Below are 18,669 nucleotides of genomic sequence, written 5' to 3'. Positions count from 1 at the left end.
CGACCCTCGGCTGCCCCTCGGCGTCCTCTGGGCACCTCCCAGCCGCCGCCGGCTCGGCTGCTCCTCGCTGTCAGTACCTGCTTCGGGCTCGGCGGGGCGGGCGAGCGGAGAGCAGCGCTGCCGAGCCTCAGCTTCAGCCTCAGCCTCCCGCAGGACGGACCCCGGCGCCTCCGCCGAGCCCCCGAGGCCACCGCCTCGCCCGGTGCCATGGCCCCCGGTAACTCCTCGAGGAACTTCTCCGCGCCGGAGGCTCGGAACGGCTCAGGTGAGAAGGGGGGAAAGAGGGGGAGAGGTCCCGGGGATGGGGTCCCGGGGATGGGGTCCCGCGGAGGCTGCCCGGCCTCGCACCTCTCGGAGGCCGGGAGCCTTCAGCACCGGCGGGGGGACAGCTCCGGGCCCCGGCCTCCGGCACCGCCTGGCCCCGCAGCCTCCGGGCCTCGGAGGCAGGGAGGGGAGGCTGGAGCCCCGCCGGCCTCCGGGGAGGGGAGGCAGGAGCAGAGAACCAGCAGGGAGGGGAGCAGAGAGCATCCCCCCGCAGCCTCCTGTTCTCTCCGCTCAGGTCGATGGTGGAGGGGCGGGCAGGGCGGCCCTGAAGGGTACAAGGTGGTGGAAGACCCCCCCAGAAGGTGGCTGCAAGGGGACTTTTGTGTCTTCTCCCTCCATGGGTCCTATAGAACCTAAAAGTAGGGTTGTGGTGTTTCCTCCTGAAAGGCACCGAGGACGCAGCTCGCTATGTGTCGGGGCATGGCTGAGGACAACAATCACTTTTGGATAAAAGATGAATGCTGGTCCTCGCTGAGTTCACACAGTGCGGTCCCTTCTGGGGCTTTTCAGGAGCAGCAGGGCAGCCACAAGCCTCCAGGCAAGGAGAAATCAATGCCTCAGAGTAGCTGCTTCTGTGTACAAACAGACACTCGGATCCGCACAGAAGCAGCATTGAAAATTCAGATTCAATCGTTTCTAAAGCCTCTTTGTTCTTGAGATGAGAGAACTTTCTGAGTATTTGACAATCATCTACTTCTCACTCCATCCCATAATACACACGCAAACTCCAGCTTCATGCTAGCCTCCAGCTAATAACGCTTGAAACTCCTGCCTGTATGAACACCGACATCAGGCAAGCTGCTACAGCACTACACACAGCTGCCTTCCACGCACAGCCCTCGGGCCTGCACACACTTCGCTCTAAGGCCAGCTGAGCTCACTTGAAACCTTACAGGGTCACCGTGAGCACTGCTATTACACTGCAAAAAAGGGTCATTTTGTCCCAATTTTCAGCTAAAGCAGCAGCCTTCACACTTGAATCATATAATCCACTCCCACCACGTTCTCAGCAAAGTTTGGGGCTAAAAGAAGGGCGAGCAGAGCTCCCAGCAGCCACCCACAGAATAGCAGAACCGCATTTGGCATCCCCCAGCATTCAGGTGTGAGACCTGCCTGTCTGTTCAGGGGATGCACAAGCCGGATGCTGAAGAGTAAGCATCAGGTCCCAGTAGGATGCTGATAACACTTAGCTATCGATAGCCACTTATCAGGGGGCATTTCCTTGCATTGAAGAGCAGCCAGGAGGAACAAGGACCATTAACTCCCCCACGTAGCCCAGACCAGGCTTGTTTCCCCTGACTGGCTTTCACCTTTACCTTCAGGCCCCTGGCAGTCCTGCTCTGTGCCCCGCTGGCTGATCTGCCCTCGGCACGAAAGCTTTCAGACCAAGTGGCACAGCAACAGCTCTGCTGGAGCCTGCCCTCGTGTACACCTATGCTAACTGTGTCCTAGTGGCAGAAACATGGGGCAGCGGCAGCTCATGCCCCACTGCTAGGAGCTCTGAAACACCACGCAGGGGTACTAGGACACACACACACTTCTCCAGCCAAGGGCCAGACCAGTGGTGCAGCCTCAGTTATTTTGCCAACTCAATCAAGCTCATCTGGCACACCAAAGTAAATCCGCAGACATTTGTACTCAAGAATTGTAGGTGTCAGCAAATAGCACCCCGAACAGACACCACTTTGGCAGTGAACGCTTTAGGAGTATCTTGTCTCACTTCATCTCCTTTCCAGTATTTCCCTCAGTTACGCTGGAGGAGCTGAGCTCACTCCTACAGGTGGAGGCTGCTGAGAAGCAATAGTAGAGGAACTGACAAGCGTTTCCAATCACTTTGAATCATCTGCGACTCAATGAAAGGCTCTGGGGCTGTCACGCATGTCTTCGTAACAGCCACACAAATTACTCACACAAAGCCTTCCCCTAAAAACAATAAAACAGGTCCCAGAGGAAGGAAGGGAGTAATGAGATGCAACGAGGCTTGCCTCAGCTGAGCAGGGTGATTTGGGACTCACACCGCACACGTGGCACTTGCACAACGCAGAGCACCTCGAGCAGTGCCTCAGATACAACCCGATGGGCACAAGAGCAGAAATCTGTTGGTTGGCACTGCGGGCTCGTGGCTTCGGTGTGATTTTAAACCCTGGTAGGGATGAGGAGAACGTGACTGATTATGTCTGGGTCTCTCACCTCAACAAGCAATATTTAAGTATTGGTGCTGATAAGCCAAGTGCTATCAGGCAATAATTCTGCCTTGGAAATCCACCCACATCCACAACCCAGAGAGAGCAGCTTTAAGACGTGTTTTTGCTCCTTGTAGAGGTGGGGCATTCCCTGATTTAGGACCACGCTGAAACCTACTCCAAACCCTGCCTGCCCCCCCCACCTGGATTTCTTCTACACGGAACCTAGAGGAAGGGAGAGGGGCAGGGAAGGAGGCCAGGAAAGAGGCGTGCTCCAGCCTAATCCTGCTGGGCCACAGCTGCAGTACGGTCCCAGATCTCCCCATTTAGATAAGCATTAGTTACGTGCCAGAACGGTCAATGAACTTTGTCTCGTACTGAACAACAGATAAACCACCCGACAGACAAACTGAAGTTTACTGACAGCAGCCTGATTGTCCGCTGTATCTGGCTTTCGGCACCCAGGTAGAGGCTTGCTTCTCCTGTGTGCAAAGCTGCCCCGTGCACCGCCTTCCAAACAGGGTGGACATCCAATATTCCCAGGAAAGTCACTATCAGTTCCCTGGGGAGTGCTGGCAGGAGCAGAGGCAGACCAGCCTGATGTCAGCCCCCAGCAAGGCCGGGGTTGTTTCAGGGCAGGACTGAAATACGTCAGGAGAGCTGAGGAAAGATGCCTACAGAGCCAGTAAGACTTGGGGTGGGGTGGGGGGTGCTGCATGCCCTGCACAGCAGGGAGGAGGTGTCACACCCTCAGCTAAGCTTCCTCAAGGACAGCAGAGGGTCTTTAACATCTCTCCAGGCTATGTCTTCGAGGGGGATCCAGATCCAAAACAGGGCAAGCAGACATATCTTGAGGTGGTCTCTGGGTTGCACTGATGATTTTGGTTTGTTTTGGCAGTAGCAGAGAAGCCAGCACCGTACACCAACGTGATCATGCCCAGTCTCTTCAGCATCATCTGCTTCCTGGGCATCGTGGGGAACCTCATCGTCATCTACACTATTGTCAAGAAGAAGAAGCTGAAGTGCAAGCAGACCGTGCCTGACATTTTCATCTTCAACCTCTCCATTGTGGATCTCCTCTTCCTCTTGGGCATGCCCTTCCTCATCCACCAGCTCCTAGGCAATGGCTCGTGGTACTTTGGAGCTCCCCTGTGCACCATCATCACTGCCCTGGACACCAACAGTCAGATCACCAGCACCAACATCCTCACGGTGATGACCCTGGACCGTTATCTGGCCACGGTCTACCCTCTAAAATCCACCTACGTCCGGACTCCCTGTGTTGCAGCTCTCGTTATCTGCTTGGTGTGGCTGCTCTCCTTCCTGACGATCATTCCCGTGTGGATGTACGCAGGCCTTATGCCTCTAGAGGATGGGACTGTCCGCTGCGCTCTCCTGCTTCCCAACCAAGAGACTGATATTTACTGGTTCACCCTCTACCAGTTCATGCTGGCGTTTGCCGTGCCGTTGATTGTAATCTGTGTGGTCTACTTCAAGATCCTGCAGCACATGGCCACCACCGTGGTCCCATTGCCCCAGAGGAGCCTCCGGGTACGTACCAAGAAAGTCACCCGCATGGCGGTTGCCATCTGCTCTGCCTTTTTCATTTGCTGGGCCCCCTTCTACATCCTCCAGCTGGTTCACCTCGGCATTGACACCCCGTCCATGGCCTTCTTTTACGCCTACAACTTTGCCATAAGCTTGGGCTACGCCAACAGCTGCCTCAACCCCTTCCTCTACATTACCCTCAGCGAGACCTTCAAGCGCCAGTTCTTAGTGGCCATCCGCCCCGCAAAAGAGCCATGTCGCAACAGCAGCTCCGTCAACAACAACAGCATGACAGATGCCAGCGTATGCCTAAAACTGGCGCCAGAATCCACTCAGCAGACCCAGTTTCTGGAGGACTTTTCCCCACGTTCACTGCCCGTGACCGTGGCTGTTCACTAGGGGACACTGAAGTCACCACAGCAGAAAGCTTTCCAATCTGTATGCTTCTGCTAGGCGGAGCAGCAGCTTCAGGCAGTTCTTGGTGAAGCGTGTAACTCCAGGCTTCCACCTCAGGAGTCCAGGTGCCTCCCTTCTCCATCGCAGGGCTCTGCTCCTCCGCTGCCCTGGGTTTCCCAGATGCTGCACGCCGCTGCTTCTTTCCACCCCTGCACAGCAGGGCTCTTCTGTCACACAAGACTTCGGGCCCCCAGAGAGGATGAATGGAAAAGAGAGAAAGGACAGAAGAATTTCAAGGGGGAATGTCGCCCTGGAAGAGCAAAACCTCTACCAACAGCACTGCCCAAAGACTCCCCGCTTTTTGGCATGGCCGGTGTTCTAAGCACCATGACAATGTGGAGCCTCTGGATTCAAAACTCGAGCCTTCAAAATACAACTTTGTGTACTTGTTCTCTGCATTTGAGCTGGGGACTTCGATGCCTGTGCTCATATCCTGGAAGCAAATTGAAGTGAGAGCAATTTTGGGGCCAGGTGTCTCACCTAGGTCTGCCTGCTTGGCCTTTTGGTCCGGCACCATCTGCCTCCAGTGGTTGTATTGTTTGGCAACCAAGGTACTTTCAGAAACTGGCTAATTTTGACGCTAATCCTAACTATTTCAAGCAAAATCAGGCAGATAGAAATTGCACTGCTTCAAGGGACTGCGAGCAATTCTCAGAACTACTGCTGCTAACACCAGACTTGTGGCTTTTCATGCCAATGAGCCGATTTTCACACTGCTAGTTCCTCCTGCTGCTCGTGCCTCGCAGTCTGCATGGCCATCAGGGAACCCCAGGTACAGGGCTTTAAACCTGACTCTGTAAAACACAGCGGGCAGAGGTCTGTGGATCAAGAAGATGTGGAAAGGCAGCTCAGAGGAAGCAGAGTTGCTTACACAGCTTCTTCAAAATAAAAAAAAATGCTTTAAGAAAAGTTAGAGGGAAAATTAAATGTCTAGTTTGCATATGAGGCTTTAACAGTTGAAGATTAGGAAATTGCTTTGCTCTTTACAAAGACTAGAGAAAAGCCAGCACAGATCAGCTAGAGGCAGGGGATTACACTGATTGAGACTCCTGGGGAATAGTGCAGGCATTGTTAAACACCTTGTCAAACATGGAGGAGCTGTTTGTTGCAGATTAATTTAATATAAAAAGGCATTAAAAACATCTCACAGCACAGAAGAATTTGTTACCACACTTCTGGTTTCACGCTGCCAGCCACCCACGATACCCCCAGAACAGAAATCCACCCTTACACAGCCAGACTGCCACCTGCACACGACTTCTGAAGCCTTCAGGTGCCCCCAGTGCACGCAGCGCGCTTGCAGGGATTTTTAAACACAGCCAGTATTTCATTCCACACCCCGCGGAGAACAAACAGCCATTCACTCACCTCTAGCGATCAGAGCAGATCAGAACAAACCTCGTAACAGGGGCCCTGCATTTCCACTCCAGGCTCTGCCAGCTTCCACCCCCCACAGAAGCACGTCCACACTGCGCCTCTGGTATTTTGTCAATTTTCTCCCCTTCTTTCCCTGGACAATAAAGCCAGACAGGCACATAGAGAGATCTCAAGCTACAACTTTAAAACTCTTCACCCCATTTTAACTTCCAGGAATTTTCACCTGTGCTGCTTTTCATGGGACTTCTTTGCTCTTTGGTCAGTATTTTCCCTGAAGAGCTCAGGAGCAAAGGTCAAGGAAGCCGTGTGCTGTGCCAAGGCAGACCTGCTCTCGAGACAAGCGAAAGCATTGTTGTGAGTTTCTTCTACAAGGAAGTCAAAGGGAGGACTGGGACTCTTATCTGTGAAAGGTGGTAAAGGTTGAGTGCTTTTTTCCCCTCCTTTAATACCAGCAGAGAGGAAAGCGTAAGGGAAAGGAAAAACAACTGAACTGTCAGAGCTCTCAGAGCAGCATATTAAAGATGTTATCTCGCTTACGGTAAAGGTGTTTATGGCTGAGCCAATCTATTCCCATCCTAAATGAGTCAGGCTGACCTGCTGTGGCCTTGCCCCATGCTCAAAACCCCCGGGGCACAGGGGGCTAACCACGGAGCAGGGCCAGGACCAGCTGGAGCAGTGCTGGAAAGGGGCTCTGTGGGGAAGGCCTTTTCCAGACCCCATCACACCGACGTCAAGGCACAGGACACTGGCACCTCCCCAGGCTGGAGTCCTCACATAGATGAGATCTAAAAGGGGAGCAGCTGTGCTACACAGGCCTGATCCCAGCGCCAGGGATGAGGGTTCCCCGTTTAGCCTGAGACCCCAGAGAGGCACCTGCCCCTTCCCCGTTATGTTCCTCCCACCCACCTGCGAGGATTCCTTGGCCCAGATGTCCAAATGCTGCCTGCAGGCTCCCTCCCTCCCCACGTACATCCCTAACAACCGCAGCAAATGCTCCTCAGGAAGACAGGGATGCAGACACCTGTGGATGTGCTGGGAAGAGAGGTGCAGACAGGACGCAAAGCAAAGAACAGACAGCATACAGCTTTTTGCCACATCCCCTAGATCACCCCAAAGCACTGGGCAAGATGAACAGAAGCTGCTCCTTTGAACCCAAACCTTTTGCTCAAAGGCTTTCAGAGGTGTCCCCCCTACCTACATGGTTATAGGGACTTCTGGTAGCTAAATAGCCTCCGTTTAGCCAGTGCTCCTCTGCTGCCTCCCTAGCAGTGACCTCTCCTGCCCTGCTGCTGCGTGGGATGCAATGGGGGGACACGATTACTGCCAGACACCCTCCCCAGAGACCACCTGCAAGGACTCAGACACAGCCTTGCTGCTGAGGAGCTGCACGCCCCCCTGCCAGCCGGACCACATCCAGCCCCAGCCCTCCTCCAGCACCCTGCCCTAGAGCTCAGCACGGCATTTTCTGCCCCACACCCCCTTGGTGGGGCCGACCCTAAACATCCTACCCCTTTCCCCTATTTCCCGAAGCAGATTCTGTTGAGTCAAAGAGCCTGTCGGTGTTCTGATCCATACCCAGCTTTACCTCTTTGTCTATCCTGCTGTTCATATTTGTTAGGTGATGCCCCCTGCCCCATCTCAGTGCCCCCGCTGCTGATTGCAGAGGCAGAACAAAAGGCACGGCTAAATAGAAAAGGACACGGCTACTGGCACGGAGATGGGCAGCCCGTGCTGCAGTCTGTGTGAAAGGCGCGGGGAGCAGGGCGCAGAGATAACGCAGCGTGTTTCCCTGCAGCCCTGCCTCTTGTAGGCAGCCCTTTGTCTCCTGTGCTTGAGAGGAACTGAAGGAAATCCAACTGAACAGCCAGGAGGGAGGCGGGGGGGGAAAGGGTGGTAGAAAGAACCTATTCAGTCTAGTTGCTTGGTTCAAGAGCCTGCCATTCTGGACGAGACAAATTTCCTTGGCTCTTTTCACCAGCACTTTTGCTGGGTGTTTGCTAGCCGCCTCGGCAGGCAGCAGGATGACAGATGGGTTCACTCTCCACCCACTCCTGTTCCCCTCCTTGTCCTTTGAGGTGCGACTGAAGTTACGTGTCACAGCACTGCTCTCGATAAACTCCCTCAGGGGGCATATGGTCCAGTTCATTTACCTCTACTTCCCAGGCTAGCAGCAGAGCCCTCTTCGGCAGCCGCCTGCAGCGTTCATTCCCTGGCTCGGCCTTCTCCCTTACCTCTTCTCCACTATCCACATCCCCATGGGGTAATAAAGCCTTCTCCTGCCTGCCCCACTGTTGCAGCTCTATGGAAAGGACAAGCTGAGGTCCCCAGAGCCCTGCCGGGCAGCAGGTTGGTGACATCCATCCCCAAACACCGCTCTCTGCCTGAAGTCTCTGCCCAGGAGCACTCGCAGCCCTGATGGGGAGCGAGCCCGCGCTGCGGGCTGGGGAGGGGGGAGCCCGGGTGACTCACGGCCCCTGGGACGCAGCCAGGCTGACTAACGGTGTCTCATCAGTCCTCCCGGGTGGTTAATTGGATGAATTGCATTCACCAAACTCACCGGTGGGAGACGAGCCATGCCACAGGTACAGATACGCTCCCAGCCCACTCGCTTCATGGTAACCCTCCCGCCAGATGCGGGGACCACACAGCACTGCCCTTCCTCGCTCACCCTGCTCCTCCTGCAGCCTGTCCTCTTGCTCCATCGCTGCTGCAGGGCCGGAGGGGGCACAGACAGCACAGGGAAGTCTCACTGGTGGGTGATGTGAAAGGGTGGGGGGCTCAACTGGAGCCCCCATCTCTGAGGGGGGAGCTCCTCCAGCAGGCGGGAGCCCCCGGGTCCCTCCAGGTGACATTAAGGCATTTGGAAACCGTACTCGGAACAGAAAGCTCTCTGCACCACTGGGGGAAAACCTTTTGAAGAGACGTAGACCCTCATTACAGGGGGGCATTAGAGATGATAGCTGCTTTTAAAGTCTTTGTACCCTGCCTAGATGCCATTTGGGAAACTGCTCCTGCAATCACACAGGGCCTGTAGTTGATCCCCTCAGCGCCTCTTACCCGTGCAACACAGCGGCTATGGAAATCGCCACCCCTCATCTCCCGAGAGGGAATGGCTCCCCCAGAAAGGCAGAGCTGGGCTTCAACAACCGCACAGTCACACCGGAGAGGTGGCTGACTGCAGCACGAGGTGTGAGGGTGCGCACAGAGCGCTGCTTTCCAAAGCGCTTCTGGACACGTTGAGGACAGGGATGTGCAGAGGACAGCCCTGGAGAAGCCTCCAGGGCCGCCAGCTCAGCTCAGTACATCTTACTGCCTCTAAACGTGGTTAGGCTGTGCTGCAACCTGATGCTGGAGAAATGCCAGCGCTCCCTGGGGTCGGGAAGGATTCCTCCAAAAGCAAAGTCCGGCTGCATCGGCATCGCCCTCCCCACGCACAGCCGCCGAGCAGCGCAAGCACTGCTGGAGGCTCAGGGCTCAGCCCTGCAGCTCCACACAGGGTGAGAGCCCCAGGGATGAGAGCCAGGCTCTGCCCCTTACATCGGGGTGAGGTTGAGTTTACCCCACAGCAGCAGGGGTTTTAGCACAAGGAACGGGGAGCAGACTGCACCCTGGCTACTGAGCGCATCACCCAGCGCCCCATGAGAAAGGAGGCCTGCACGGTCTGGTGCGACAAACACCTCCAGGGCACGGGATTTTCTGAGCTTTGATTCAGCGGTGACACACACAGGTTTTGGTTTAGGCCTTAACTTAGTTTTAAGTGGAAGAAATGAGGTTTACCAGATGAGTCAGCCCTTCCCTCCAACCCCTGCTCTTCTGTCCCCTGCAGGTTTCCACTCACAGGGTAGGGAGGGCTGACAGTCAGTGACATCACTTTCATTATCCTAATGTTTTGTTGTTATTGAATTGGTTTTTTTCCTAAGTTTGAAGGAGGTTTTATGATTATCTTCCTACACGCGCTGCTTGAAGCACAGCAGCTTAGCAACACAAGGCTGCCAGGCCCTGCTCCATCAGAAACTTGACAGGGGAAAGCAGGGCTCTCTTTGAGTAGGGAGAAAAGGGAAAAGCACTGGTGAGAAGAGCAAAGAGAGAACTCCTGCCCCATCCAGCAGCAGTGCTTGTGACACCCACACCCCGCTGCAGGATGCAGCCCTGTAACTTCTCTCCCATTGGGCTTGAGCACAGAAAGCCAAACACCAGCAGTTGTGTGTCCATTTTGGTACAGAGCACGTGGTAGGGATGAACAGCGTGGAAGCAATGGGTGAAGTTAGCATCAATGAGAGCTTCCTAAAGCTCTTATCCATTTATTTTGTCAGGAGATTGGTTCTTGGTGCACCTTGTCCAGAACCAGGTCTCTCCCCAAGGTGAAACAGGTTTGAAAAGGAGCAGATGGGTCACATCACACCTCCCTCTGCCCTTCTCCCCTGCCTCAGAAATGAAGACTTCAGGTTTCAGCTTGCGCAGCCCCTTTTGGGGCTGTTTAACAAAGATCTAGCCTTTACGCAGCTTCCTAGCCCCTAATCCCAGACTCAGATCTCCGAGCGCTCTGGCAGCACAAACATGTTGTGTTATCAACAGGAAACTGCTTCAGGAGGAGAAAAAAGGCCTAAAATGTCACCTCTCAGAGAGGGAACAAGTCGCCCATCCTTCACTTTTATTCAAGGCCAGATACTTTTCCCCAGCCAACCACTGCCATTGGAGAAAGTACACAAATGTTTGCTCCCGGGCTGAGACGCGCTGTGCCAAGCCAAGGCCCCCAGCCAATACTGCCACAATATCCACGTTTAAGAACACAAACACTGGCAGCTCAGGGAGAAGGGACCCATTTGCTGGAATTAATATTCAGTCTTTCTGCAGCATGGGAAACATCAATTGTTCCGTGTGAAATGAATTACGTGTCTTTCTTGGGGGGATTTTAATGAGACCTCCCCCCTCCTTCCCTGACACTCTCAGACTCCGGGTAAAAGGAAAAAGCAAAACAACATTCCAGCATCTCCCCATCAACCTTGCATCGTAATGGCCCAATCAAGGTAATTAGGATGTCTCCTATGTGCTCGGGGAGGCTTTACCCAGCAAATCCAGCCTGCCGTTCATTATTTTGTCACAGCATAGCTAATTACTCCTGTTTTCTTAACGAGGAGAGGGAAAGGGAGCAGACCAGCGTTGCACACAGTCAGGAAAAGGGCTATGCCAAGTCAGCAGGTTGTGGCTTTACCTCTGGTCCTACTAGGAGACTTAGGAGGTCTTGAGGAGCACTGATGGCTAAAGGACTGGAAAAGAGGCCAGCCTGGGTTCTTAGAGGGCAATGACCAGCACAAGGAGCTGTACGCCCCGAGACCCCTTTATCTTCACACTCCATCAGAGCAAAATACCTTGCTGTAGCGAGGTGGGGGTTGGCCTGTTCTCCCACGTGCCTGGTGACACGACGAGGGGGAATGGGCTTAAGTTGAGCCAGGGGAGTTTTAGGTTAGATGTTAGGAAGAACTTCTTCACTGAAAGGGTTGTGAGGCATTGGAACAGGCTGCCCAGGGAAGTGGTGGAGTCACCATCCCTGGAGGTCTTTAAAAGACGTTTAGATGTAGAGCTTAGGGATATGGTTTAGTGGGGACTGCTAGCGTTAGGTCAGAGGTTGGACTCGATGATCTTGAGGTCTCTTCCAACCTAGAAATTCTGTGATTCTGTGAAAAGGGCAGCCGGGCCTCCTGCCAGTGGCTCCAGTGCCAACTTAAGCACAGGTGAGAGCAAAGACACGTGTGTAAAACCCCAGTGAGACACTGCACAGCCCATTGGAGCAGGAAAGCATCACACACTACCACAGCAGGGAACACAAACACGAGCCTTTCCAAAGGCTGCTGGAAGCTGTGCAGGCTCTTTTCCATCACATTGTCCTCCTGCTCTTATAGCCCAGGAGTATGGCCACAGTTCCCCAGGTTCAGATGGCAAACCCTGTAAGACCTCCTACCATCACAGTACAGGGTCCCAGCACAGATCCTACTGCTGGAGAAGTGCTCTGGGTGCCTCTGCAGCCCGCCTCTCAGCCTCTAACACCTGCAGACCAGCAGCCTGATTTACCATCTTCCCTGCCCACATGGCGCTGGGTTCAATTTCAGATGTGCTAGGACTGGATTAGAGCCCTGCTGCTGGTACCCTGCTCCCTTCCCATCTCCAGGTTTGGCTAATGCACAGAGCAGCGCTGTTTGTGTGGCTGTGAGACAGGGCAGACACCGCTGTGGTCTCAAGGCTGTACTGAGCTGGCCACACAGCTGCACAGGGAGATTTGGCCCAGCGTACAGCTTTGGCTTATCGACTACAACGTCTGGACAGGCCTCCCACGGCAGGCCTGGTGGTAGGCAGTCCTTCTGTGGCTGGCTGCCTCTTTTCTTTGTGCTGTCTTAGCTTCTGCAGGCCTAGAGAAGTTTTTCTTCAGCAGCAGCAGTCACAACTCACACCCGCTGGTGGAAATTCAGAAGTTATTCTCTGTGCTTTGAGAGGAAAGGCTTGAAAGACTAAAAGGGTACCATGATCAAGCAAGCTGTAAGTGCTGGAGTTGGGACCTACACCACTGAAAGTCCACTGGGGGCAGATGTGGGGCAACTGTGGACCAGGCTGAAGCACTGTGCTCTGCTTCCATATCACAGCTCCCTCCAGCACACACGCAGGTTTTACTAATCCCTGAAATAAAAGTTGACCTGCCTGCAACATCCAGAGACACCCCAGGACCAAACTGAGCTGCTGAAGGGGTGTGAGGAGCACCCAGCCTCACCCTCCTCGGACCAGCCTCAGCACCCCCGTTGGGATGGGTATTTCATCCCTTCCAAAGCAGGATGGCATCCTGCACATGGCACACACCTCCGTGAGGTCTGCACTCATCAGGCAGTCACAGGCACTGAACGGCACGTGCCTGTGCAAGCAGGAGGGCCAGTTGTGCAGCCAGCCTTGAGCCCCCTTTTACTGGTTGACTACAGGAAGGAAACCAGAGTTTGCTCTCACACTACTGCCTCCATCAGCATTAATGAAGTGGGAGTAGATTAAAGCCAAGCAAAACAAGATCTGGATCATGCCAGAAGCTTCTTCTGTAGCTGCCCAGGAGAGGAGTTTGACATCTAAGTCTCGGTGCTCCGATTTCACCACCAAAACAAGCTGCCAAGAAGGAAGATGACATGTTGCTGTCCTTAGCTCCCTGAATCCAATAATTTCAAGTGCTTTACAAATTCTGGTGATTCAAACCTCAGATGATGGCTGAAGACAGAAAAATGACCATTTTGTTTTCTTGGAAAGTACAGGCTGACATCTCAGATAAAAATCTACAGCAACTGTTTATCTTGACTGTCCTTTAATACAGGAATGGAAAACAGAAAAGAGCAGCGAGTGATTCAAGAAAAGAGAAAGCTACCAGAAGAACTTGAGTCTGAAGCAGTCAGCTGAGTGACAGATAAAAGCCACAGCGCTGACAAGCCACAGAGCAGCAGGGATTGGGCAGATAAACTGAGACTTGCTGGATTAGAGACAGGACAAACTCCATTTCTTTAATCTCCCCAGATCACTTCACTGTGCTCATTCTTTAAAATACAGATTCCAACAGATGCAAAGATATCAGACGCATCCCGCGTGCTGGAAGACAGAACCCAGCAGCGAGAGGATTGCTTCAGATGAGTAAGAGATTGGCTAAGCCTTAGTGACATAGAGCTGATTTACAGAATTACTTGCAGAAAACAAGCTTCTGTAACCAGTAATAAGGCTGTGATGCGCTTGATCCGTCATGACTTTCTGAAGCATTTAATCTCTTTTTTAAAGAGAAGCCATCGATACTAATGAATTGCAATTGTGGCAGCTCAGTGCAGAAGCCCAAATTTTAATTTCTGCTTCTGACTGCTCACATGGTAAACAGGCTCAAACGACACTGCAGAGCACCGTGGTCCTTAGAGGAATTCTTCAATCCTTCTGCTACTGCGTCAGCTATTACAAGTGTGAAAACACACAGGCAGTTCACAAAGTTACTGCCTTAGCAGCGTTTTGTATTTCAGAACACATTTTTCAAAGCTCTGTAGAAACCGATTTACCTGCACTTGACTCCCCAGAACACAGCCACATCAAGGTGGAAAGCAGCAGGGCACAGTCCAACCACTGTAAGCTCTGGAGGAGTGGGATTTTAATCAATTACAAGTCTTCCCTGCAACTCCTCTGGAAAGAGCTATAGGATCAGTCACATTGAGGTGCCTTGCTAACTTTTAGAGTCGCAAGCAGAAAACCCATTTCACTTTTCCCTCCTTGCAGGTCGCTGTTGGGTGATGTCTGTTATCCTGGTTGCAGAGGAAGCTTTGAATAAGTCTCATTTTGCAGCAAGGAGCCCAGATCACAGCTGGAGAAATGCTGCTCTGTCCTGCCAAGCAGAAAGGGACAGATCTGAAGGATATCAAGTTGGCAGTGGATGTCTCAACTCCTTCCCCTCTTTGAGGATGGGGGTGGCACTGGTGGCAAGGGACAGGAGCTGGCTGCTGCAGAACAGGACACCATGAAGCAGAACTCAGCTCAGAGTTAGCCTCCTAATCAAGTGAGTCTGACTCCTGGGAGGGGAAAGCTGATACCTCTCAGGGTAAAGGATGTTTTGAGATATATGGAGTAGAAAGCTCAGCTGAAAGACTAAAGAAATTTCTAAATATCTGTTCCTTTTAACCAAATGAAAGGCTGCGGTAACAGAAAAAAGGGAAATGGCTATGAAAGAAAAAGGGTACAAAAGGTCACTGCAAAATCCCAACAGACACGGACACATCTATTGCAGAAGAAACACGGCCGTCAAAGCGGGAGCCGTTCAGTGCCTCGCAAAGTGCCTGCCTGCACTTGGGCAGCGCCACAGAACGGGGCCAGCTGGAGCAGGGGCTCTGCGAGGGGTTTCTGTTCCCCGTCCTGCTGCTTCAGAGCACACCTGACATTTTGGTGCCGTTGGCTGTTTCAGGATGCATTAGTGAGAACAGCAAACACCTAGAGGGGGAAAAAATAATAGCCTTACTCGAGCTGTAGCTGCTTGGTATAAGAGGGAGTGGGAATGAGTATTGATTAGCAGATGCTCTACTATTTTTGAAGCTGGCAAAACTGTCTTAGGTTGCACTTCTGCACCACCCTCTGGACCACATAATGAGGCATTAATAACTCCGTTCCCAGGGCTGGTAGAGCTGGGCAGAAATGAACTTATCCTCATTTCTACAGCTAGAGAAATGGGTGCTCATAGCAGTGGGGATATATTCCAACAAGGCACATCAGATCCTGAACATTCCCCAGCAATTTGCTCACCAGGGTTATTTACAGCTTTGTTCCGCAGACTGCAAGATGAAACGGCACCTCTCCAGCCATCTGCCTAGCTTGGTTTGTCAGCTCAGGACAACCACACGTGCACACACACCAGTTTAAAAGGAGACAAGCTGTTGGCACTTCAGAGGCTCTGCCCTGGATGACAACACAGTAAAAGCACCCAAAATAGTGTGACACTGGCTTTTCTCCTCCTTGCTCCTGACCTGACTTCTCCCCATGAGCTTCTACTTGGAGGTTTCCTTTTAGGCTGCTGGAAAAGGTTGCATCAACCTCTGGGGTCACAACACCTAGGGTTGCATCAACTTCTAGGATCACGATGTTAACTCACTTGTCAAAGCTGTACAACTTTATATCAAAGATGTCTCTTATGTGATAAAAGAGGTCTATAACCAAGGGTGGTGATACATGGGGAAGGGACAGAGATGCCAGGAAGCTTTAAGGAATTGCAGAGACCACTCAGCACTGTTTGGGCAACTCAGAGGATACAAAGAGAAACCAGCAGCTCCTCTCAGAGGTTTGCTTTAAGCTCCAGGAGGAGCAGTGGGCACTGGAGATTCAGTGAGCCACACAGTTTCAGCATGAAGGGACGAGCAGTCAACAGGGGAAAAAATCTTCCTGGTGTTTTATGAAAGAAAACCTGTGGGTTTGGTTCTTTTTAAATAAACCACCTCCAGAAGTTAGATCATGCTACTTTCTCCCAGGGTGGAAAATAAAACTTGATTGAGTCTTTCAAGCAGACTGAAAATGTAATTATTAAACTAATTAAAACCAGAGGTGATTTTTTTTTTTTTAAACCAAGATCTATTGCATTCTTCTTTCTCTTGTTAGTAGCTCTGTCAAGGCAGTTGATTTTGGCTGCTTTCAGCCTGTTCTTTAGCCAGCATATGTGCCTGTTCAGGCTCCCCTCCCCGAGCATGCCCTGGCCTCACTGCTGCCAAAACACCCTGCAGAACAAACTCAAAACAGAACATAAGCAAAGCCCAAAGCAGCATTGGGTGTCAGCAAGGGGATGTTCCCAACACAGCCACCTTCCAGCCTACAGATACCCTGCCTGAGTATCAAAGCTTTTGGCCTGCCCGTTCCCATCCTAACTCCCTACCTGATAAACAATTCAATGGTCAGAATGAGCCCGGTGCCCACAGCCTCTGCTGAGCTATCCCTGAAGTCAGATGGCTGAACCAAGCAATTCTTCACTCTCATTCCTGCTGTCGGAAGGGCCCCCGCCCTCACACACCTGCCTGAAAGCAGCTGCCAGGTTCCACAGGGCTGAGCCCGAGCCCGTCCCACCAGCCCAGGGAGCAGATCTGCTGGGGAAAGGGCAGAGCCCCCCGAGCCTGCAGCACGGGCACGCACCTGGCTGCACCTCTGTTCACACAGGCTCCTTCTACAACCCCCTTCCAGGCTCAGCCAGGGACACCTTCCCAGCAAGGCTTCCCCCTCCTCTGTGAGCTTATTGATGCTACCGTGGCTCTTCAGCTCTGACTTTAGAAGCAAGGAGAGGTGCTGCGTGAAAATGAAGGGATTTTTCCAGTTGCAAACATAGCACAAAGGGACGCCGGCTCTTCTGCGCCTCGTTTTTATTTACTCTATTTGTGTGAAGAGCTCGGTGCGACGAGTTCTCTTCTGCGCTACGCAGCCATCAAGGTCAGCAGCACTGAAAGCACAGACAGTCAATAGACTTTTCTTAATTTAAAAGCTGAATGAATTTCGACTGATTGCACAGCTGACTTGCACAGCTTCTCCCCCCATTGTATGACTAATTTTAAAAAGTCAAATCTCACATTTCATTTTCTGTGAAGCCAGATTGTACAGCAAAACATCCAGAACTGAGTGAATCAACACTTTCTGAATCCATTTCCCTGCAGCTGGGCTCACACCTTTATATGCTCCCTGCAAAATTCCGGGTGAATTTGCTTTCCATGGATAAGCCGAAGCCCGAGCTCATTCTTCCAGGTGTGTGCAGAGGAACCGTCTCCGCTGTTCATGCAAAGTGGAGTCAATATAACAAAAAGGATTAAATGCATTTTATTACGAGCACAACTGTGCGCACATGGGCCTATCACATCGTGGGGTAGGGTATTAACAAACCAGAAATGCACGCTGAACTGCTACAAATGCAGTGATTATTCAAATAGTCACAGATAGGGCGTCCACGCAGGGGAGGCAGGTCTGAATAGCTGCAGCACAATTATAACCCTGCCATTAGGCTGGATAATTTCCTAGCAGACATGCCAGACTCCCCCAGCAAACAAGGCAGCCTTTGAGCCAAAGATCCATAAGGCAATTTACATGGAAAATTAGGAGGTGTCAGAAGAGGCAGAACTAGACAGGTCTCAAGGATATTAATTCCAGCTCCTTTAGCCCTGAGCTTTCAACATATCATTAATTTAAGATCATTGATGTTAGACTTTTGTCAATGCCGTGAAGACAGGGCAGAATACTTCACTTCTGCTGGGTGAAGACAAACCAGCTGAAGAAACAGCCTGCGCGCAGGTCCAAGCACTTCAAGCCCAGCCACGAGTCTCGCTCCAGCAGCAGGCAGATGACGGCTCGCCCCCAGCTCTTCCTGCAGGGCTTCACCCCAGCACCTCCGCATCACACCCCAGCTGCATGATGTAGGGAGAACGATGACAGTGACACCGATCTACTTGTGCAAACAGCCAGTACCTTCAGAGGTTGCCCAGCACCATCCCCTCAAGGTCCTCAACCAAAGCTGTCGGCCCCCAGGGCTGTGACAACTCTGCTCCCGAGCACACCTCCCTCCCTCCCTCCGAGCACCACGGGCTGTTAATCAGACAATCAGTTTGGTACACAGGGCTGGAGAGGACACGGCACCTCGCCACTCTCATCTACCATCTATGAATTTATGATACATCTGCAAGCAATTTGCTCCGAGCAAACAAAGCAGCAGACAATTAATTTGTGGCTGGGTGCAGTTACATCAATAACAGCAGATAAGGGATGCAAACTAGTAGTGCCTGCTACGAGCAAATTAACTGTCCATTTAGGCAGAGCAGCACAGTAACGAGCTGATAGCCATATCAGTGAGTCATTAGAGAAGAGAACAGAGCTCCTGTTGATGCTGTTACCAAGTTTTAGCTCCCCCCCAGATGTTCAGGCTTCACACAGAGGCAGGATGGAAGAGGCCCTTGCTGCCAAGCGTAACAAATACAGCTGGGAAGCCGGGGTTTGCCCACGCTGCTTCCCACAGGGCCTGCAGGTGAGGAGAGGTGCTCCTGGGCTGGCTCTGCTCCATGAGCTGCCAGCGATGTCCCGTGCATCCACAGAGAGCAGGGCTTGTCCTGCCTGGCTCTGCAGTGCAGGCTGGCCTCACAGCGATGAATGCCTCCATGCCTCCCCCGTCAGCACCGAGCAGCCCCTGTGCATTTCTTGGTTTTAAGATTTTTCCTCCAAGCAGCAAGGGCTGGAAGCCCAGGGGGTTGTTATGGTTTAGGGTGCATCTAGCACAGCGACTCGC

At 52.5% G+C, this 18,669-nt stretch overlaps 1 protein-coding gene across 1 annotated transcript; it reads left to right on the top strand.

The window, feature by feature from the left end:
• Window positions 1-207: 207 nt before the first annotated feature.
• Window positions 208-4,548, top strand: LOC309885211 (melanin-concentrating hormone receptor 1-like; the record flags this gene model as incomplete). Its single annotated transcript, XM_082774919.1, has 2 exons — window positions 208-265; window positions 3,406-4,548. 2 exons carry the CDS (start codon window positions 208-210, stop codon window positions 4,452-4,454), a joined length of 1,107 nt encoding a protein of 368 aa, XP_082631045.1. The 3' UTR covers window positions 4,455-4,548.
• Between the last annotated feature and the right edge of the window lie 14,121 nt (window positions 4,549-18,669).

This window comes from Aythya marila (assembly GCF_965140915.1).
Source record: "Aythya marila genome assembly, chromosome: 18".
NCBI classification, from domain to species: Eukaryota; Metazoa; Chordata; class Aves; order Anseriformes; family Anatidae; genus Aythya; species Aythya marila.
Note: the sequence above shows the minus strand (reverse complement) of the source record. Positions and strands in the feature narration are given on the sequence as shown.